The sequence below is a fragment of the Zonotrichia leucophrys genome, chromosome 4 (assembly GCF_028769735.1).
Source record: "Zonotrichia leucophrys gambelii isolate GWCS_2022_RI chromosome 4, RI_Zleu_2.0, whole genome shotgun sequence".
Taxonomy (NCBI): domain Eukaryota; kingdom Metazoa; phylum Chordata; class Aves; order Passeriformes; family Passerellidae; genus Zonotrichia; species Zonotrichia leucophrys.
The window spans coordinates 19,803,288-19,826,588 of NC_088173.1; the positions used below are offsets into that span (position 1 = coordinate 19,803,288).

At 36.1% G+C, this 23,301-nt stretch overlaps 1 protein-coding gene across 1 annotated transcript in view; it reads left to right on the forward strand.

Annotated features, from left to right (window-relative positions):
* Positions 1 to 23,301, forward strand: part of SPOCK3 (SPARC (osteonectin), cwcv and kazal like domains proteoglycan 3) — a 164,297-nt gene that overhangs the window by 67,767 nt on the left and 73,229 nt on the right. The window contains exon 4 of the mRNA XM_064710703.1: positions 4,143 to 4,257. Coding sequence (XP_064566773.1) covers positions 4,143 to 4,257 — 115 coding nt within the window. The remainder of the gene's footprint in view (positions 1 to 4,142; positions 4,258 to 23,301) is intronic.

The following is a 23,301-nucleotide window of genomic DNA, read 5'->3' on the forward strand; positions in this document are numbered from 1 at the left end:
CCTATTATATTCCCTATAAAAATGATGTTCTGAGTAATGTCAGTTTTGGGGAGTGCCGGCTGTAAACTAACTTACAGAAGGGATGATGGGAAGTTTTTCTTAATTGCTTTCCCAAATTTGAATTATAAATAAATAGATCTATTAGTAATAATTCAATTAAGTTTTCAGATATTAATTACTTTCTTACCATGTGAGAAGAACAAATCCATACTAATTATAAAAGTCAGCAGAAGTTCCTAACAGCAGAGTGACTTGTCATTTACAATGCAAGTTCTTAGAGAAATAGTAGATGATAAAATCTATTTTATACTTTTGATATGCTTTTTGTGACAGTGATATTTTTCTGCTTGTTGAAATTTAGGTAACATGACATTTCATGGTATTGTAGCCAGATACACAGATAAATGTAAAGTAGGCATGCAGACAAGTAACCCATAGCAAGTACACTTTTCTGAATATCAGAAGCTGTGTAAAGCTGAACGTTATCAAGTTGTTCAAGCTCATAGCAGACCTGCATCTTTAGAAGCAGGTTGTATGTGACATTGTAGGAAGTCAGCTGATACAGTATTCAAGAGATGATTTCTGACAAGACTTGCATAAACATATTTCTTATGTCTAGAGTCTCCTCTTCATAGTGCAAACCTTTCCCTGTTTTCAATAGCAGTGTAATTGTGCTGAACAACTGATGTTTTTACTTCAGTTATGGGGATGGAAGGGGAAGCCTCTAATTTTCATAAATAGGATGATATTTTAGTAAATATTGGTTGAGTAAAAACTTGGATTGATACCTGATCGTGTTGAAGACAATAGCTGTGAGGAATACATCCCACTGGGGGATTTTGATGCTTGTGATGCTTTTGGTGTGAATATTGTACTTTTTCAAAGCTGCTTATTTTGGCAGGAATGGAAAGAAACATGCAGTGCTTTCTGTGCAAGTCTGCATAGTCTGAATGAGGTGGGGGTGCCAGGAATTTTTTGTTAGGGATAGCTAGAAGATGGACTGAAGAAGTAAAGACTTAGTGCCATGTATTTCTTGATGTGACTTACATGCTTAGTGGAAATCTATGATACTTTTCCTGAAATAACTTTATGCATTTCCATAGTAGTTTGAGATATTTAGGATGATTCCTTGTAGAATCCAGACAGACACATAGTCAGATGTGCCCTTGCATTGTAAGGGGAGTGCAGTTATTCCTCAGGATGAAGAAATTCAGACCCTGGTTTTGAAAACTGTTTTTCTTGTGGTTTAGCCTTTTTTTCTCATGAAAATTATTAATTTATCAGTTCCAAGAATCAAATAAAACAGGCTCAAGAGAAAGGCAAGCTATTTCCATGCTTTTGTAAATACTTAATTTTTTTTAGTCCTTTCAAAGCTGGCAAAATTAGTAATGCAATCTGATGTAGATGCTATGTACTTTATAGTGTAGGATTGACTAGAGCATCTGGCATTCAAAGAGAAAAAAGAGGAAGACTTATAGTGGTTTTCATGATTTCTAGCAAAATTTCTTTCTATGTTCTTTCTTATTTTATCCTCTGGCTTGTTGTTAGTCCAGGCAGACATTTACCCTTCAGTCAGTTCAATTTTTCACATTGTAAAAATTTGTGCTTTTTTATCTGATCTCTCCATTGCTGTTTAAAAAAAAAAAAGTTTCCAAGAATATACATTCTTCTTTGACTTCTGCATCAGGAAAACTTAGTTCAGTAACTAAGAAAGTTGCATGAAAAAGTAGTGGGAAAAGGGAGGCTGTGTGTCACACGTAAGGCGAAGAAAAAGTACTTCTGCAGGGAGCTCACAGCAGACAGAGAAGAAGTTCATCAGGTCATGGAGTGATAATGTGAGTTTGTGTCAGGGGCAAGACTGTGAGTGCTGAACAGGCTTTTGAATATAAAAACGGTCCTGTGACCATTGGCACCCGTGGCTCTGCTGGCTTGCTCACCCTGCTTAGTGAGTCTGTACCTCACCTGTGGTCATCAAGGGTTACATATAGGGCGTGATAACCACTGAGTCAGCAAATAGAAAAGGTGATATTACTGATATCAGTAAATACTGAAAGTCCTTGTTTCCATTCGATACTCATCTTCATGTTGTCATAAGGACAAAGTGGGAAATTACCATCTCTTGTTTGTTAAGTTGGGTTCTGCCTGTAATGTTTTGCCAAAATGTAACATATTGCCAAAACCATATTTTATGGCTAGCTAAATTTGATGGAATTGTCCAAAAATACCTTCATATTCCCAAGAACTGTAGAAATGAAGTAACCATTTCAGTGGGAATAGTTACAAGATCTCCTCTGTTGATCCTTTTTCTGGAACCTGTTTCCTACTTGGTATTAAACTCAGCGTCCTTATATGATTTCAGATTTGTTACTCATGTTTTTTTTATTTCATTAGCCTATTCTATTTTACAGCAGAGTTATCTGAAGATAGGCAATATTGCAGTGTTACTACCTTAGTGTCTCCATCAGGGAACATTCTGGGAAGAGGTACTTGGACCAGTACCTTAAATGATTACTAGTGACTGTTATTACATTCTGCCTGACTTCAAGCAGAGAAAAGATGTTAAATGGAATCTAAATTCTAAAGCAAATTGGAGAAGGATATGCTCTCTTTAATTTTGACTCCAACTCTCTAATCCTAGTTCAGTCAATTTTTTTGGCTGCAGTTCCTTCCCATTTGTATAGAATTGTTGTAATCAGATTTATTCTGGATTATGTGTGCTGGTTTTATGGCTAGTTTCCATAGAAATAAAAATGTGTGGAAGAAGAATACCTCTTTTCATGTGTCTTTTGCTGCAATTAACAAAATACTTCTTTTCTGTCTGCATTGAATTATTATTATACCAATGATTCCACACTTTACTGCTTTGATGATAATGTGATCTATTTGTTTTTGCACAGCTGAATGTATTATTAAAGAAACCCCTGAAAAAGTCACTGCTCAGACTGTATTTAATCACACTTAGCACTACAATGTCTTGCATCAAAACTACAACTAATAATCAGCTTGGTCTTGTTTTTTGCGTACATGCATGGTTAGGAGGTTTAGGTTACTATCCTCTGTCAGGTCACACAGAGATATGGTTAAAAGATTACTTTTGATTGTGAAGAACAGAAGAAACAAATTTTCTTTCAGAAAATATGTAGGCAAATGTATGCTGTCAGGCACATGGTGTGGTTGTTGGGAATGCCCTGTGCAGAGCCAAGAGTTGGACTTGATGGTTCTTGTGGGTTCCTTCCAACTCAGAATATTTTGTGATGCTGTGCTGTTTTATAAGCAGATGCAAGAAGTGGGGAAATAGTGTTTCTGAAACACAACTGTATACTGCACAGTAATATGCTAATGTGAAGAGGAGCACAGGAAAACTGAATTCTGACTGTTCATAGCTTACTTGATTAAAAGAAGGATACCGACAGGGGTGAAAAAAACCAGTTTTGGAATATTTAGATTACTTGAAAGGACACCATGAAGACTGGAGAACGGGATTGTCTCTTGAGAGTGCGTAAATTGGAAGATGGTTTTCAATATTATAGCCATGTAGGCATGGCTGCTCCAGAAAGATGTAAATTTAGTGGTAAGCAACAAACATTATTTGGCTCTTCCAGTGTTATAGCCAGAAATCACTGTTTGTAGTTGGAATTGTAATTCAGAAATGAGTATGGATTATGACTAAAGGACTGGCTAAAAAAAAAGCAAAGCAAAAAACAAACCACAAAGCAGAAATAGAAACCTAGAAAGAGGTAAAATTTATGTTTAAATATGTCACACAAATCACTCACCTGTGTATTTTAGTTTACTAAATCTCATCTGAGTAATAATTTCTTGGTAAATTTCATGTCATTGTTCACCACTTAATGTTGAGTAGGAAGAATCCACTTCTGTCATAGTAAGCACTTAAGGGAAACTGTTTTCAAGGTGGCAATAGCATTATTTGGGGATTGCAGTCAGAGAGTGGCAGTTGTTCAAAGAGTATAGCAGGTACTTATCTACACAACAGCTGTATTTTTCCCTGGTTGCTTTCAGTCCAGCACTGTACAAGCAGCAGGCCAACCCCCTCCACATACTGGGTGGGCTTTATGTGTGGTGTTTCTCGCCTCAATTTCATATTCTAGATAACTGTAACAACTTTCTAAAACTCTTTTCAGCTTTAGATCCGGCTAAAGATCCATGTTTGAAGATGAAATGTAGTCGCCATAAGGTCTGTGTTGCACAGGATCAACAAACTGCAGTTTGCATTAGTCATCGAAGGCTTACACACAGGTAAATACTTCAAAAGTTAATCCTATAGACATTTCTGTAGTGTTCATGACTTGTAAACCATAAATCCATTTTAATTAGTTTAATTACTTAACAACATGTGAGCAGAGTAGAAGTGGATTTTAGAAGTCATTATGTATACATAATTTGATTATAATGTTTACTACTTGATTCTTCTGCACTAGAATATTTAAAAAGGTATACATGTTTAAGTATTGCAAGCTGCTGGTACAAATGCATTTAGGGAAATACCCACTGTGCCAGTCCTAAATGAATAAAATTATTGTGATAGTATCCTACTGCTGTAAGTTACTTTGACATCATCACTTTTTATATGAAGCTAGAGATCTCAAAACTGCCTGCTGAAGTGTAGATAACAGCCTGATGCAGTGTAAGTTGTTTGAGATTAGTGGGAGTTTTTTCCTCTCTTCTTTTTCTCTTCTTCTGTGCATTCTGATTTTCTTTGCATGCAGGACTGGTTAAATGTGAGGAGAAAATATATAACAAATTCATGTGTTTTTGTGGCTTTATCTAAGGCAGAAATATGAATATGTAGGACCTGAGCCATACACTTAGTTGTGTGCTAAGGAGATGGAGTCAAATTGCATTTTTGACTTGACATTGTTCTTTTTTTCACACTTCATTAGGGGAAACAGGACACAGTAGAATGGCTAAATTTCAATAAATTGATTTAAATAAGTGTCTGTTAAAGTGCTTTGCTCAGTAGGGGCTGTAAAGAGCTGAGGAAAATAAGACTTCCTTTGTGTTGGAAGAGGATCATTTCAAGTACAGTTTTATGAATGATACAAGGAACGTTCTTCTGAGTGTCTCGTTATGTTAAATGCATCCATCTGGAGCTTTTCAAGCAAGATGGTACACAGTGAAAGGAACAGTTTAAACTGTTCTCGATCTGCAGCTGTACTTAATTAACAAAAGAACAGTATTTGTGGGGTTACACTGTTTATATTAAACAATCTCAGTGTAGAGCTAGACATTTCTGTTTGATAAAGTGATTTCTATGCTGCAAGAATTATTATCAGACGAAGGTAGGTAGTCTGCTTTCAGCTTCCTGTGAAGTGTTGGAAACGTATGAGTGTTAACTGTGACCAAACAATACAATAATTCTAAATTTCTAAGAGGTATTACATGTCATGGAAAACAATGCAAATAATGACATTTTCTAGTTAAGTATACTTGCAGTAGGTGATGACTGAAAACTCTTAGATTAGATGAAGATGTCTGCTCCTGAATTAAGAAACTTTTTGACATCAGCCTTCATCCCTGTATTATTCCTCCCACAGTTCTTAGTACTCTTTTAGAAAGGTAATATTTTAAAAGAAAAAGCTTGCTTGAATATAATGCAGTCAATAATGGGAAACTTTGGAATGGCAGAAACTTGATTGTAAAAAGCATTGTAAATCTAGTCTTGTAAGGTAGATGAGGCAATTTTTTACCTGCCTGTGCTGAGCCAGGGCAGGATTTTCCCAAGTTTAGATCTCCCTGTTCCCCCAGATTACCGCATACAAGGAAAAATAATTTGCTTTGTGGTTTTTTCTTTTCTAAAAAGGTTTTCTTTCATGCACTTTCTGACCTTTTTGTAACATGATGGGATTAAAGTATGAGTATCATAAACACAAGGAGACGTGTCTGCTGGGTCTCTTTACCATGACTGAGTTACTTTGCCCAGCATGTTATTCCTTCATTTGTATCTGTAGTTTGCACACTGGTTATCAGTAGGGCCATCTGTTTGAGTTCCCAAAGGACTAGTAGACTCTGTATGAGTCTTGGTAAAAATTAGATGAGAAAGGTTATATTGTCAACTGTCAAGTTATGCTATCTACTAGTATCCATTTCTAATATGTCATTTGTGTATAATCTGTTGTGAATAAACATTTACAAAATTTTCATCCCAGTAATCCTTCCTTTTTGCTTAATTTGTGTGTGTGCACATGTGGTGTTCTTCTAGGATCAGATAGTATGAATAATTTATAAAAGGCAGTCGGGGATGTTTTCTGAAAAAATAGTCAAGACCTTTTTCATGAATTATTGGGAACTTTTCATAAAGAACTTGCCCATAGATTATAATTTGGACATATTTGCTGTATGGATCCAAAGAAGTTCCAGAGATTTTTCCCAAGACTCTTGCACAGGAAAAGTATTTTAAAGAATGTGAATTGATACAGTGGCAAAGATGATCCCCAAGAGACTTTCAGGGAAGAGGAGACTGCACACTTCCAAGATAAATAAAATGTTTATGGGCACCTTTGGACTACCCGCAGGGAAAGAGGCATGAAATACAGTTACAGCTGAATAGATTTTTCTGTAGTGTCATCAAGCTGAAATGCTCTGATTTATAGTTGAATTCTCTATTACTAGAAGCAGCATTCCCGAGCAGCCCTATTACCTAGTTCATAAATTTCTGTTTATAAATTGTTGCTTTATTTAGGTAATAGCATGGAGAAGTTGCTAATCAGTGAAGACTGATAATTGTATCAAATTGAGGACTCAATTTAGTTTCTTACAAGCAACAAAAGAAATTACTAACTTGCAGAAAAAACACATAGGCATAGACATTGTTATTCAGTCCCTGCTGTCCTAGGTGTTCTTCTTTGTGCAGTGCAATCTCCAAACTACTGTAGCCCAGGGCCCCTCAGCACCACACAGTGAAGCATGGGTGGATATCCCAGCCACCTGCAAGGCTGGTAGTGACATGATATGACAAGGTCCCAACAGGATCAATTAATGTGACAGCACACTTTAGTGATGATTCTACCTCTGCTTTCAGAAGTATTAAAATTTCTATTAGATTGGGGATCTCAGCACTGTGATCTTCCTGCAGTGTGCTTGTATTTGTATGGTTTCAAAACCAGCTACTGTCTCACTGTCCTTTTCATGGAGTTGTGGGTCAGACAAGCCTATAGTTTTGCTCTTTCCTCAGTTTCCATGGCAGCTGGGATCATGGTCTCCCCTCAGTCTCCTCTCATGGCTCATTTCCTTTTCTGGTAGACTGCCAAGATGGCAAGTCCTCTCCCAGCACACTCCTGCAGGGCCACAGCACAAGAGCTTCTTTTATGTGCCGTCCTGGAAGGACTGAATAGCATTTGACAAAAAGATGAAATAGGTGTTGTGGATCATTGGTCATGAGAATAGTTGGAAGTACCAGGACTTTGAAAACAGAGGGACGTGCTTAAAGGGGCAAGGTTTTTGTTGGTAGCAGGTAACAGCATTTGCATCTCCGCTGGCTGTAACTGTGTTGGAAACTGTGTTCTGCACACTTAGCTCTCTGCTGGGGAAGTTAATGTACTGAGGGGAAAATATGCAGAATATGTATATAAATGTTGTTCACATTATTCCCCTGTGGATTGCTGTGGAAAGGGAATATCTGCCAGCACTACAATGCATCATAGACAGGTTATTCAAACTATGGTGTAAAATAGAATTTTTTATTTATTCTTTGAAATTTGGGAATTTGTCATTAACTTTTCCTTTTGGTTGAATGGTGTTTTGTCATCCCATTGTGCTTTCCAGTTTGTATTTTTTGGTTAAGTAAAAGGACTTGATGGGGAAAAAACCTGTAAAGGGTGTCTATATGAAATAATGAAATGCTTCAGAGTATACCTTATTCCATTACAAATACAGCTTGGAGAATATTAAATTCAGTTTTGGTAATCTTGGGATGTGTTGATGTGAGTGTTATGGTGACAAGCAGAATATTCATCACACTGGGAGAAATCATCTACTCATTTTAGTTTCCAATCTCTTCACTCTCAGGAGATTCAGTTATTTGCATCTGTGGTACTAAGAATCTCTGGCAACTGTGAGTTCACCCCAGTGAGCTTGGGGAAGAGGAAAGAAGTGATGTGAGTGTTCTGCCAGAAGACATTTGGACGGGAATAAAAAGGATGAGTCAGAGGAGAGGGCTGTAGGTGGTAATGGACATTTCCTAATGCCCACAATGGTATGTGTGCTTTTTGTGTATTTAGCACAGCAGGTGGTGGAGATAAATCCTCAAATTTCCATGTACTTCTTGTTGCCACTTTGAGTGAGGAAAGAAAGGATATGTGCAGACACCACAATGTGCAGGAACTCATTAAGGCCATGCAAGCTGGTAACTAACCAGGCTCAGAAAACTGGAAAAGTTAGTCAAGTATTGACCTATCCTAGATTTACAGGTCCTGATGAATAGTGTGTTAACTTTCTTTTACATTTGAAAAGGACAATTATGATACTGACACATACTGTAATTTTCATTAAGACTGACATTCTGTGGATAATAGGCTGCAGTACTAAATTAAGCAGTGTATAGGTGAAGTTCTAAGCCAGTAGGTTATCTGCAGATGAAGAGCAGGAAAACTTGAAAAAATGGGTAAGGGTTGCTACTCAGCAGAGACTTGTAATGTAAGCATACTAGTAAACATGGGGCAGTGCCTGTGGTTTCAGGAGAATTACTTCTATTGGAATTCTTTTTGTTCTGCATGTTTGTCAAAAATATTTAAACCAGACACTTAAAGGTGAAAGAAAGAAGAGGAGGTGCAGGCTCTTCTTCAAATGTTTCTCTTTGCCTTTATCTCAAATCAGCTGCAGGAGACAATTTATAAAGGAGATGAATTCAGTTGAAACCTAGTTATTGTACAGCCTGTTCCAGGATTTGACTGCTTACAGCTGGAAACCAGTGAAGACTCTCTTAACATGATTAGTCTAAAAGTTCTGAAAATTAGGAAATTGCAAAACATGTCTGGGCCAAAAATCATGTTTCAAGTAAATCCCAGTGTCTTTGATGTATTAGAACCTAGTGACTAATATTGTACTTACTCATTGATCCTAGTGGACTCTGATTAAAAACCAGTCTCTTTTTCTTCTTCCATAAGTAGAAGAAAAGTGCTGTGTAAAATTAATTTGATGCATTTAATCAATCAATGCTTGGAGGCATTAAATTATTTAGTGCATTGAAGGTGTGTGCAGTTTTTCTAGGCAGATGTAGATCTGTCTCTTTTATGAATTCCCCACAAGACATGATGCCCCCTGCCCCCACTGTGAAGGTCCTGCTATGCTGCAATGAGTTTGTTTATGTTAATTGTGCAGCTCGACCCCACGGCTCCCTGCCATGGCAGAAATGGATTGAATTTGTCTCTGCCATAGCATGTTAACATGACATAACAATGTTTAAGGACCTGACAGCACCCACTTGTGTAGTGATACCGAACTCCTTATTTCTTTGGATTTCTTACCTTCACTAATCATTTATTCTTAGGCTTCAGAGTAGGAAGCAATAGTAACTGGTTTCCAGTAAATATTAACTGAGCCACAGATTCTGGTGATACTTGCAATTCTAAAAAAACCACCTTACAGCATTTTATTTAAGTTAAGGAAGGACTGGTGACCTTTTCATGGTAAAAACATTTCAGTTGCAGATGTTGATCACCTGGAAAATAATGAGTTCACCAGTCATGAATCGAGAGTCACAATAAGAAAGCATTTCTCTAATTTAAAAGTAAGAAATAAAAAACTATAGTGGCTCTTTTTCTCTTAGAGCTCCACAAGGCAGATTCCAGAGAAGTGAGCAGACTGGACATCTGTAAGGGGCACAGCTGGGTGGAGGTGAGCAGTATAGAAAGCCTAATGATATAGAATTCACTCTCTAGGAATTAGTGACTCTTCAGAGTTCTGTGAAATGAAGACAGATTTAGTGACAATCGTTCCCTGCCCCAAGCCTATGTGGAGAAGGACCTGAATTTAGGGATTAATAAAAACTGTCATATTTCTGCCTAAGGGTGCAGTCTTCAAGGTAGGACAGTTTCACTATTAAAGTGTGTTAAAGAGTGTGACTTTATTACAGACTCACAGAAGTTGATGTGGTAAAGATGTTGCATCACCTAATCGAGTTTATTAAGGTAGAGGAGTTGGATTGCTTCATAGATTTTGTGGTGGCATTTAATCTTGTTACAACTTCCTTCCTAGTTTTGGTTTAAATGACATTTTGAGGTGCTCATTTGGTTCAAGTCGTTGGTCATCTAGACCATTATCTTGCCTTGGACTGTGTCCTCTTCCAGTTTTCTGAAGAATATGGAAAATGAGTCTGAATACATTTTATATGAGGTAAATTATCAGATGATCTTCCCTGTATTTGGTCACCTTCATATTTTAACTTGAGGAAAATGTTCCATCTCAGCTTGGAAGTGATGAGTGCTGAGCCTTGCAGCATGATGTGGATTAGCCTGGATGATGTGACAGAAGCTCAGAATAACACTGTGAAAGAAGGCCAAAACCTCTTCTGTTTCTATTCATGTGGGTACTGCATGCCTGAGATTATGCTCCCAGCAGAAAAAGTGAACAAGTCAAATTTGTGAGAGGCTTATTTTTGCTTATATGTAAGAAAAATTCACACGTATAGAAGGTGCATATATGTACATACATATGTGTACATGCATATATATGAATGAATAAGTACACATGCATATCTGTTCTTTTTGTTCGTATTGTATGGAAATGTATCCCAGATTTCCAAGACATCATACTTTTGAATCTGAGGTATTTTGCCTATCTCCCCTCCTTTGCAACAAACGAAAGAGGAATTCTCATTTAGACTTGTTACCACTAAATTTCCAATTAAAAAAGAAAAAAGGATGTAATTGCAAATCTGGAGCTGATTAAGTAGTCTGAAGAGTTTTGAAAGCAAATCTATTAGAGCTGATATAGAAGATTTTCTCATTCGGTTAGAAAAAAAAGGAAAAGAAGCAGAGAAGAAGGAACAGTATAGCTTTGTAGCTTTCCTGTCATTTTAGGTGCTGCGATGTTTTACTATTTAAAAAGAAAAACCCAACAAAACAAACAAACTGAAAAAAACTGAAGGAAAACAGAGGATTTGCTTTGGGCAGATTTTGTGAAAGTTGCAAACACCACTATTTAGGATGTCATCATTTCGCATTATAATGCTGCTGAAGAAGGCCAGCTGGTGCAGTTAAGTCCCTTATTGGAAATTTTAGTCTGATTCATTACTGTGATTTGTAGTTGTACACAGAAACACTTAATCATTCTTATCCTCCAAGCTCTATTGAATCTACTGAAGGCTTTCTGGTTCTTTGCATAATTTGTGCTGCCAGTCTGCCAGCTTGGCAGTGTTTCAAGCTTGCTGCATTATCTGTGTTTGTTTGCACAGGAAGTGATGCTGCACGTAGGCTGAATTTACAGTAATTCTTTTGTAATAGGCTAATGAGCAACACTGCTTCATTCACAATACTAACATTATATAGCTTTGATTAGACCAATTATTGTGTAACTATGCCATTGTGATCATACTTGCACTCTACAAAGTACTGAAAAGGAAATTTGCTTAGCTGTAGCTTCATTGAACTTGCTGAGAAAATAATTTGGACTTTATGTGCTTAAGAGAGGTGAAATTTGAATATGTTGGAGATTTTTATATGCTATGCAATTTAATTTATTAAAGTGAGAAAATGAAGCTTCTTTTTTTGCTCTCCATTTCATTGCGTTGGGGAGGAAAGGAGGCGACTGATGCTGTGTCCTACCTTCTGCATGTGCTGTAAAAGCCTGTTAATTCCTTGGTGAGCTTGTGTTCCCTCCATTTCTGTTAGTAGGAGTTATGGGTACACAGCTAGAGGAAAACAGGATAATCTCATGGAATTCCTTCTCTCTCTGTATGGAGCTTTTGTTAACACTAGTGGAAGACTTCTGTGTCGATTGCATTGTATATTACAGGATCATTGTTGTCTGTATCAGCATTACTGTTTATTAAGGTTGTTACTCAGCCATGCAGTATTTATACTTCTTGTTGTCCAGCTTCAAAATTCAAAAATTGCTGTCCTTATAGAGAAAAAAGAAACTTATCCAACCCCTGGCCTTCTCAAACTTTGTCTATAAAAATGGAAAATATTAATTTTTTAATGTTTGGGGTTTGGTGTTTTTTTAGTATGTGAAACAGACTTTAAATAAAACAGACTTAAACAGAGCCTTTGTATTCTGTTTGTTAGCAGAACAGATGTTGTCCACACTATACTTTCCCCATTCAAAAAGCCATGATAGGACTTTTTTAAGGAAATTGTGGAGCTCTATGCTAGATTATATCATATGGACTTCAGTTAATTTAGTAAGTCCTGGGCCTACTCATTTTCTACCTGCTCTGGCAAGAAGCTTGTTCAGATTCTCAGTTGCCTGTAGGAGTGAGAGAGTACACTGTGTAATCAGTGCACATGATGATTTTTTTTTTTTTTTTTAGTGATCAGGAGAGTTCTACTTAGAAATTCTGCAGTGAGATTATAAATTAGGGTTGGATTTTTTTTTTTTCAGGAAAATGGATTTCAGCTTGCTATGTTTCTTTCTGTCTTGCTGTTGGTGTCTGAAGGCACACTCAGTTGAACCATCTCCTAAGAAGCAGTGGGTTAGAAAGTGTCTGCATAAACTAGATAACAGGAAAGAATGTGACAAGGAAATCTGACTATCTAAGAAAGCTTTGTTGCTAGTGTACAATTTTTAATAGTAACGGGGGATGTTAATGTACTGTCCTGTTTGTAAAAAATGGTGTGTCAGCTTTTGTTGTGTCTTAAAATGGTCTTTTTCCTTACAGTATTCCTCAGAATCTACTTTAAAAGATGGCATTTAAAAAAAATATTAGGAAGAATGATGAAGGCAGTGCTTTTAAATTACTTCTCTACCCTTAACTATTAGCTGTCAGAATCAGCTTTCAGCGTACTTAATTAGAAAATATTATCAATTCTAAAATAGCTGATGCAAACACATGTAATCAGTTAATGCATGCCTAATTTGGAGTTTCTTCATGGCTTGTGTGTTCAGGGGTTTGGGTTTTTTTTGTTTCTTTGTTTTTTTTCCAGCATTACTGAAATATTCTAATACTGGATAATGCAACACAGTAGAATTTCAGGATGCTTGTATATGAGGGGTTCTTTTGCAGGTTTAAAATTTTTATTTTGGTTATAATGAGGTGCTTTTATTACAACCTAGCATCAGTTTTTATGCATTTCATTTTATGTGAAAGTTATGGTTCAGAAGTTGTGGATATAGGCTCTGAATACATCTGTTGTTTTGCTTATGTACCAGTGGTGGGAAAAGGATAGTGTGTGAAACCAAGCAGGAGTAGTGTTCAGGGAATAGAAATCATTGTACTGATTTCCATTTATGTAAAACAATACATTTAAGGTTTCCAATGTTGAGAAATACATTAAGTGTAGTAGCTGGAGGTGTTTGTCACCATTGAGTGATGTGCATATATTGCTACTTTACAGTAAATTGTATTTACTGCTAAATACAAACTGCTTTTGGAAAAGAAAACTCAGCATGGTAAGGGCATGTGAGGAGTCTCAAAATGTTCATGTTTGTGACTTGGTCAATTATATAAGGGGGTTTTGTGTCTGGCATATTTTTATCTTTTGTTTAAAGTCAAATGACAAAACCCTTTTCACGTGTCCAGATTGTCTGAAACAGGTTTGTTTTACAAAATGCTGTTGCCTGCTACAGAAGAACAGAAGTATTTTACTTAGGTGTGTGGCTTTTGCCACAGGCTGCTGTGTCTTTTATATTAGATGCTTACAACCTAAAAAAAAAAATCCTTTTTTTTTTTTCATTTTGTGCCAAAATCTGTATACAGGGATGCTTACACCATGCAAATACTTTTTCTGAAATGCCTATGCATCTGTATTAGTAGTAGCAACAATAATAATAATAATGAAGAGAAATTCTTACAATCACAGTACAGTAAGGCTGGATTTAAAGCATCCTAAATCATTGGGATCCACTGCCTTAATTCTAGACACTGTCTAGCCAGTGGTTTCAAGAGTTGTTTTGGGTTTATTGTACATGCACAGACTATCCACATGATGTGTGGCACTGTAGATTCTGTCCAGAAATCTCAAAGAAATACTCAAATTCTGTCTAAACAGAACTCCTGAGGGAGGCAAAGAAGAGATTACACCTGAGGAAACCTGAACTCAGAGTAGCTGTGACTCCAGCATGTTCTGGTTCAGTTCCTCTGAGGGATGCTTTTTTCAAATACAGACCTTCAATGGTACATTTGAACATTCAGGCACAGGTACACTTTGGGGGTAAAATTTATGTATTTTATAGTAGTAGAGTGTGGTTTTTTTACCAGACTGCAAAAGCACAAAACATTGAGAATGTATCCTAATTTTTTAGACTGAGTGTTGCCTGAAGTTGTGGATTCAATAGCAACAACGCTTACAGTGTGTCACTTTCCCCATAGACACAGACTTGCAATTCCTAGACTGCTCCATAAAGCAATAAAAAGCAAACAGACAAACCCACCCCAAACCAAACTAACAAAATTACACAGAAAAAGAAGCATCGATTCTCTCCTGTGGTCAGGACAACTTTTCTCCACTAACTAATGGGGTAGAAAGATTAAGAGACTGCCAAAATGCTTCATAGCACCTATGGACCAAGCCATCCAAAGTTATCATCTTGCACAATATGTATTCAGCAATACTTAACTTTTTCACTGTGATTTAAAATTATTTAGTTCTTCATGGTTTTGAGCATGACTGTGTATGAGACATAATTTTTCTGTTCTGCTTTTTAATTACTATTCTTTCTTCCTTAATTGTAGATTATTTTAGTTCAGAGTCTGAAATAACAACTGTTGTAAAATACAACCTTTTGGATCTTAGAAATAATGCCTGTGGGAAAGATGTTTCATAGAGAAATATACCTACGTGGGCTTTTTCTTGTCAGAGAGTTTCATATGTGTCAACGTTTTAGATAATTATTGTAATTTAGGGATTACTTCATTTCTTGATCAGCTGAAGATCTGGGCGCCTGAATGTTACTGAAAACATTTGCACATCTTGAAGAATGCATTCCCCTTGCCTTTCCCTTCACCATTTGCACATTTATTGCCAATAAATGTTTGTAGTACAAAGATTTGCATACTTATGAAAGCTGAAGTTTTGATCCCTAAACTCAACACAAATTATGTTCCAAGCTTTTTCTGTTGGGTCTTCTTTCTAAAGATAATCCCAGACATTATCTCCTCTTTAATCCCAAACTCATTGGTGCAAGGTAGAAGCAAATAAGAGAAAAAATTGTCTGAGAGGAGATTTAACCTGGGGATTAGGGTGATAAACATAAGACTACAGAAAAGTGATAGATATCCTGAGGTTATCATCAATTGATTTTGCATACTTGGAATATGTTGCTTGAATCGCTAAAAGGTGTGAAGGTACAGCCAAGATCCTCTTTATGCTCTTAGATAACATAAAATAAACATACATGTTGGGTAGTAGGAGGTGAGGGCTTGCTATTGCCTTATTCATTGTTACAGTGAACACTGAAGACCTTTGTACTATTGAGCTTTCTACCCATACAGTTCTTCCACAGAGAACTCACAATAGTAACACTTTTAGGATAACTTCACCTTTTTTTTTGTACACATTTGAGATGTCTAGAAGACTGAATTTCTTTCATATTCTAGATGTACACTGATATCTGGATGTTATATAACATCTTATAATAATTTACTTCAACATACAAGTGCTGGAGGCTTTTTACCTACACTGCAATATTTTTGTCATGCTCTAATTCACCTCTCCTATCTTCAAATTGGAAAACAAGGTAATTTCTGATAGGATCAGTAATTGTTTAATATATTCAACTGAGAAGCAAACACAAAGGCTCATTATGAAGCACTTGGAAATTTATGCAGATGCAGTAGTTATAAGAGCAAACAATGGAAATTTTTAAAGAATGAGAAGAAGATAGTCTCTAAATATTAAGAAATCATTTGGAGTAAGGTCTCACAATTTATTTAATAGTCCTGTTATCTGTGGCCACCTTGATAAATGGCACATACCAGAAACAGAAACACTTCTGTGCTGTTGAGAATAGGATCAAAGACCTAAAGAGATGTCTGGATGAAGACACGGAAAAATGGGCACTTAACTTAGCACTAACTTAGTAAGAATGACTATGACAGGATTTTATTTCTGTAATCATTGCTCAGTTACTTTAATTTACTCTCATAATGAAGGGGAGACTACATGAGGCAGCAGATTCCAAACAAATTTTAAGAACCGGTTTAATTTTGAAAGACACTACTGCCACCGAGGTCTTTGTCTGCATTGTGGTTAGGAAGGTTGAGAAACGTGTGTGTGAAGAGCTAGAGCAATGCTCTAAGCTGGAATGCAGGTAAGACAACTGATTTTTCTGGCATGTGGCAAACCTGTTCTTCACAACAGAGTTGTAAGTTTTGCCTCTGCTCACTTTACTCCTGAGGTTCTTTTATCTGTTCCTTTTAGCTGTTCCTTTCCAGCTGCTTTCTGCAAGGATGTTCTGTATTTGATCAGTATGCTGGATACAAGTCCAATTAGGGTCCACAATTTACTGTCTTACCAAAGTAATTTAGATATCAAAAGATAGTTATTTGTATATGCCTGAACCTGTAAAGACTGCAATAAAAATAAAAGTTGAGCTAAATTATGAAGTAGGGAAGGAAAAATGCCACTGGAAAAAGTATATTGTCTGCTCTCAGGATTTTTAAAATAAAAAAAGAGTCCTTTTCTGCAAACAGATGATTTCCCAACAAAATTATTACATTCTTTTATTTTCCCCACAGTGGGGGCAGAAAATATCTATTTCCATTTTTCATCTCTCAGATTTTTTTCCTTTTTACGTGTAACCACAGCATTTTTTACCAGTCTTACTGCATTGTGATTTTGGGATTTCAAAGCTGAATTTGTGGTTGGTCTTCTAAAGCAAAGTATTTGGAAGTGTATTCATCTATGAGGCTGAGTGGTGAATTTTTTGTTTTGTGAAGGCATGACTGTGAAGAGGAAATCAGGCAGCTGAATCAGGATCAATATTGAGTATGCAGAGTACCAGGGGTGTCCAGCTGAGGCACCAGCAAGGGCCCCAGTTGTATGAAAATGTAGACCCTCAAGGAGTAATTAAGCAAAGGAAAAGGTGAAGCCTTAGGTATCTGATTTTTCAGTTTTTCTGAATAGTTGGGAATAGTTTTTGAAATACTCAAAATTTTCCAAATTTTGTGTGCTGCAGAATGAAGACATGAAAGAAGAGCCCTGAAAGCTGAACCACAATTCCCTTTGTGTTACCATCCCAGAAATATTGATTATTGCTGTTTTGCCTTTTGTAACATGCTTTTGTTTATTTAAGAATTCCTCTTTTGGCATTCTTGTTGTAGTTCTGTTTACTGTTATTCTCTCTTCAAATAACTCTTCTCCATTTTTCTGTATTACTTTTCTTCATCACAGTACCTTGTGTTTTCACTCAGCGTGGCTTATTATTTATGCATTCATATCCAGGAGGAGATGCTTTATGGTGGCTCGAATGGAGAAGAAATAGATTATGTATTATCCTGTAGGTACCATTTTATGGGACCCACATTAGAGTAATTGAGGAAGGAAGAAAGAAAAAGTAAGGAAGAGTCTCTACTGCTGATGTTTATGAACATTAATAGAAAAGGAAAAGGTATTAAAATTGGAACATTACTGACTTCCTAGTGGCAGAAAAAAGTTATGTCCAGGTGTTTGCCTATCAGATTATTTTATGGAATCAAATTGAGTTTTTTTCTTACAAGCATAAGGGGAAATGTAATGCCAACATAAATAATAAAAGAGAATTTACGTCATGCTAGGATAAATAATGTGAAATAACATTACAGTAGTTATTAAAACTACTTTTGGCAGTATTATTGACAATTTTTTTTCATTGATATTCTGGCACACATATTTCATCATGGATATGTCTGGTTTGTATTGCATTTCCATCTGTAAAATGATCTATTTATATGTGCAAATTATCAGATTAGAAAACCTCACACTTTAAATATCTTTGATTTTCTTGCCTTGAGCAATAGCATGAATAATCTTTTATGTTTTAAAAATACCTTCATTTATAGATGGCAATGAAAGTAGCAAAGTTTTGTTTTAAACTGTTTGTTTTATTTCCAATACAGCAATAACTGTACCTATCTCTGTGGGTATAATATGTCTATGACAAAAGCAGATTAATAAGTAAAATAAACTATATATTCCTTAAAGTTTGAATATTTTCATGCTGTAAAAATCATTCATTGCAATATATAAAAAACACTATATTGCTTACTAATTGAGAAGGGAACTTTTCCCCCAGTGAGAGTCAGTGTTGATGGTCCTTGGATTTGATCAGAGGTAAAAGAGTATTACAAATTAAAAGTAGCATTTAGGGAACATCAGTATTGTTGCAAAATATGGTCAAGTTTTGAAGAACAAGGGCAAACACAAGCAATATGCAGCCAAAATGGAGACTGTGCAGATGTTGCTGTTTCTTTTAGTGCATTTAGCTGGTGCAGTGCTTTGTTGAAGTAGGTTTTATATTTTATCAGAGTTTTGCCCTCTTCTCCCATGAAGTTTATCGAAGCAGATTTTGATACTCATTCAGTGAATTTCTGCATATTTGGCAGTATGGGTGACCACAGTGCACAGACCTGTTGCGCAGTGAGTGTGTAATAGAAATGGTGCTCACTGAGGGTTTGGACTTTGTGTCGAGCATGAATGTCACTGCCTAGGCAGGCTCTGCCCTGAGCTAGCTGTGTGAGATCTGAGGAGAAGCACTCCTGACCTTAACTTAGCCTTCAGTGGTAAGCAAGGAGAAAAAAGAAGGAAAAGTTTTATGTTCTTTCAATATAAAAGAATATCAATAGCATAAGTTAGTATATTGCAGCAGATGATCTTCCATGGCTAATTGTCTGACAACGTATTTTTGCTCTTTTATCATTTTACTATGTACTTGTTGCTATATGTTTTATCCGAGCAGACCTCTATATGATGAAAGCTTGTCAGCTCTATCTTCCCATTTCTGATGTTATCAGACATAATTCTTAAACTCAGAAGACATCATGCTGGCAGAAAAGATAATATCAATCTGAAAAGCCTTTCTGTCTCTTTTTTGTTTGTTTTTTCTCCTTTCCTCTCCCTCTGCAGGAGTGAGAAAGTCGGTGCTGATAGGTGCTCTTCCTTCTATCTAAGGAGCACTTGGAAGATTACAGTACAGTAAGCTGACAGTTATCTACATGATCTAAAGGAATTCTCTCTTTCAAAGACATGCCATAGCTATTAACCAGTGCCAGAATACAGAACTTTTATGAGGTACTGATTAACAGACACAGATATTTCTCTTAAAAGCTCATGAACTGTAAAACAGCACTCTTTTAGCACCTGATTAACAACACCATCTAAAAACATCACAGCCTTTGTCAGAAGTGACCTAGGGTAACCACAATAGCATAACTAGTTTGAGATAACAGTTCTTTAGTTTTAATTTAAATACCATATAGATGGTACTTTTAATCCTGAGCACCATTGCATAACACAATTTTCTGCCCATGTGTGCTATGTCTTACAACCTGTAACCACAGATATGTTATCATCTTTATGTTTTTGAAATTATTGTGGCTGTAGAATTAAGGGCAAAAAATCCCAGCACTAGAATTATCAAGACAGCTGACCTATTTCAAGCCTTGTTCATAGAATGGTTTGGGTTGGAAGGACACTTAAAATCAGGCAGTAAACCCTCCCTGCAATGGACAGGAACATCTTCCACTAGACCACGTTTCTTAAAGCCCCATCCAGCATAGCCTTGAATGCTTCCAGGGAAAGGCCATCCACAGCTTCTCTGGGCAGCCTGTTCCAGTGCCTCACCACCCTCATAGTGAGGAATTTCTTTCTGTATCTGATCTAAACCTAACTTCTTTCAGGGTAAAGACATTGCCTCTTGTCCTATTCCTACTTCCCATGTATTGCTCCTCAGCACCAGGCAGTCAATAATACGTAAAAAGGTCTATTATATCTGTTTGTGGTATTCTTGTTTAGCGGAATTATTCTTCATTTAGGTAGAGTATGAGTCCAGTTCAAAGTTGTTTAATGTAAGTGCGTGTCCAGGGTAGGTAGAATTATCTCACCCAGTGCCTGTAATATAGCAGTTTAAAGGAAAAAAAATCCTACTTTTACTGTTTAAGTAAATGAGGTGTGCTGCTTCTGGAGGAGGGGTGAACAATAAATGAAACCTGTCAGGTTTAAGAAGCTGAGCTGTAGGTGGTGGGTGTAGCATCAAACACAGATGGATACACTGACGAATGGAGTTAAGTACTGTACAATAAAAGCTGAAGCAGGGTTGGGGAGCAGGGAAGTATCACTTGCTCTAAAGCTGTGCTAAAGAGCAAAGAACATTTGTTAAAATTAATGGCTGCAAGGTTTTGTGCTATACTGTGAAGCCACCCTGAGTAACTTATGCAGTTAAGGGATATTCAGATCCCTGAACATTAATACTTTGAATGTATTATTGTAGAAGTGGCTTATTATTCCTCACAGGTGTAATGAGGACCTCAGAATTGTTACATACAATCTGGAGAGACATATAGTTACTTAAGTCTCTGCTTAAGTTTTTCTGTTTTGGTTCAAAAAGTATGTTTCTTTAGTTACCTTCTATACTTGCTCTTCAGAAAGAAAAAACCCCAGACATATTCTTTTGAAATTGATCAATGACTGATATTTTCTACCTGTAATCCTACCTAAAGAGTTTTGTATAGAAAAGATAAATTTAAGTCATTGACAAAGCAGATATATGTTGATAGTATTAAGGGAAGAAAATGGAAATCCTTCTTTCAGATATTGATTGCTATGATGCTTGCAAATTGTTTTTTCTTCCTTCTTTTCTGTCTTTATTTTTAAGCAGACACTGTGACTGATCCTGCATGAGGGAAGAAAGAGCTGTGAGCGTGGGCAGCAGGGGTGCAACTTGCACTGCCAGGCAATGAGAAAGATAGATTGAATGGGAATCACTCTGCAGGGTTCTGAATCTGATGAGTGGAATATCAATTTATTCTTATAGTGGTGAAGGAACATTTTTGTGGCAGCCAATGTTTTGAGCCAATAGGAAAAGTAGCTGTTTTCTAGTGAAAAGTTTTCTGTAATTCAGCATAAAATAGTGAGTGTTGTAGGAATAGACATCCTTATAGTGATATTAATCAAAATATTGTTACTATTTGTCTACCTTGGGTTGAAGAAGTGATTATTAGTTATTTGACTGTTTCATTTATTTAAATTTGCTCTTTATGTTTAAATTATTTTTATTGACTCATCTTTTTATAAATCAGAAGCATTAAGATGCTCTCTAATGAAAACTGAGCCTTTAATTGGGCTATCAAATGCGGGTAACAGAAAACATCATATTATGCAAAACAGATTCTGAATTAATAACTTTGAATTCTCTCTCAATAGTAGATATATAATCATTGAAAAAGTTAAATCATTACCCTACCTTGCTGTTTGGCAATTGCTAAGCATGCTGATACATAGGAACCCCATTTAAGTGATGATAATCAAATGAAATTATTACACTTTCCTTACTACTAGGGAATTTTGTATTCCTGTTCAGCAAACTACTAAGAATTTAACATGTGACACCATAGTCTGGTTATTAGACATAGTTATTAAAATTACATCTATTGACTAGAGAGAACTATTTGCTGTCTTAAAAAAAAGGTTTCTGCTTTATTGAATAATGTGTAAAAGAAAGAAGAGATTATTTTTGCTTCTGTGTTACCTGTTATAGAAAACATTGAAAGATGTCTGCTTTCCTTTGGCACACAAATTAATGTCTTTTTTCAGTGGAAGTAATACATAGTGAATATATTTATATTCAAAGAGGTAAACTCTGCAAGGCCGAGTACACACACAAAATCTATATAATGTTCTGTCTTTGCTAAGTAGAAAATGATAGGTTTGAAATGTGTTCAGTAATTATTTTGGCTTTATAAAATGAAAGCAGTTCTGGGAAAAGGTAATAAATATCTCTAAGAAATTATTAAAACACTGCATTATTACAAGGTCAGGCACTTAGATTAGCATAAAAAGTACTTATAAAAGAAATTTGCATGTCTTGGTGATCAAAAGGTGAAGTTTGAGTTCATAAGTTAATATACACCATTAAAAATCTTTCTAAAATAATACATAATTGCTTTACCAAAGTGGGGGGTGTGTGTGTATGAATCTCAATTTCTTTTGTAACATTGCTTATATGTTATATCAACTAAAATGTTTATTAAATTTTTTGACGCTTCAGTTCTGAAATAGCTTAAAATTGTGAGCATCCCATGTAGTCACTGAAGTTATTGAAATCTTGGCAACTTTATTTCCATCAGTTGGATTTGTGAAAAATTTAACTGTTGATTATTATTGAGATATGTCATAGAATGTGTAAGATTTTATATATTAAAATAAAGCCTTAAAAAAAATAGTAACACTTAAGTAATTATGTAAGTTAGGAGATCCTTAGTTTCTGACCATCTGTTGAATGAGTATATCCACTGAAAGGGAAGTCATATTCAGATCAATTCTTATAGGAAGTACGGGAAGTCCTCTAAAAACTTGAATTAGGAAAAAACAGGTGAGTTGATAAGCTTAAAAATTATGAAGTCAATGGTAATTTTGTTTGAACTCTAATGTGAAAGTAGTATCTAGTAAAGGAAGCATCTTTGTCATTTAAATGATGATACATTTTCATACAGTATCAAAATAATTGGAAAACCTTTCTCTGTAACTTTACTGTTCTCCAGCTCCTGTGTTGGAGGCCAAAATAACTGTGCTGAAAAGCCAAATTAGACATGCTGTGATAGGTGGATCATTCTGCCATCCTCTGCTTCGTCCAAGGTTTCCTTCCAACCTATGCTTAACTTGTGAAGCTCTTTTTGTAATCTTTGCTTTCTGGACCACTTTATTCAAGTAGTTTTTACAAGGCACAAAGGCGCTGTAGGTAGGATACGTGCTACCTAAATGTATAAAATTATTTATTGCCCACTGGGCACAATATCTAGCTGGGACTAATTTGCTGTTAGATTCTACTGATGATGCTCTCCACCTCTTTCTAGATCCTCAGTGGGTCTTTGCTGGCCAGACAGTTCAAACATAACGTGTTGACTTCCATGGCTCATTGAAATGGTCTGATCCTCAGTGTTGTTTAAACTTGTCTCTGGTTTCGCTTTTGTGATTTTGTGACTTTTCACGTCTG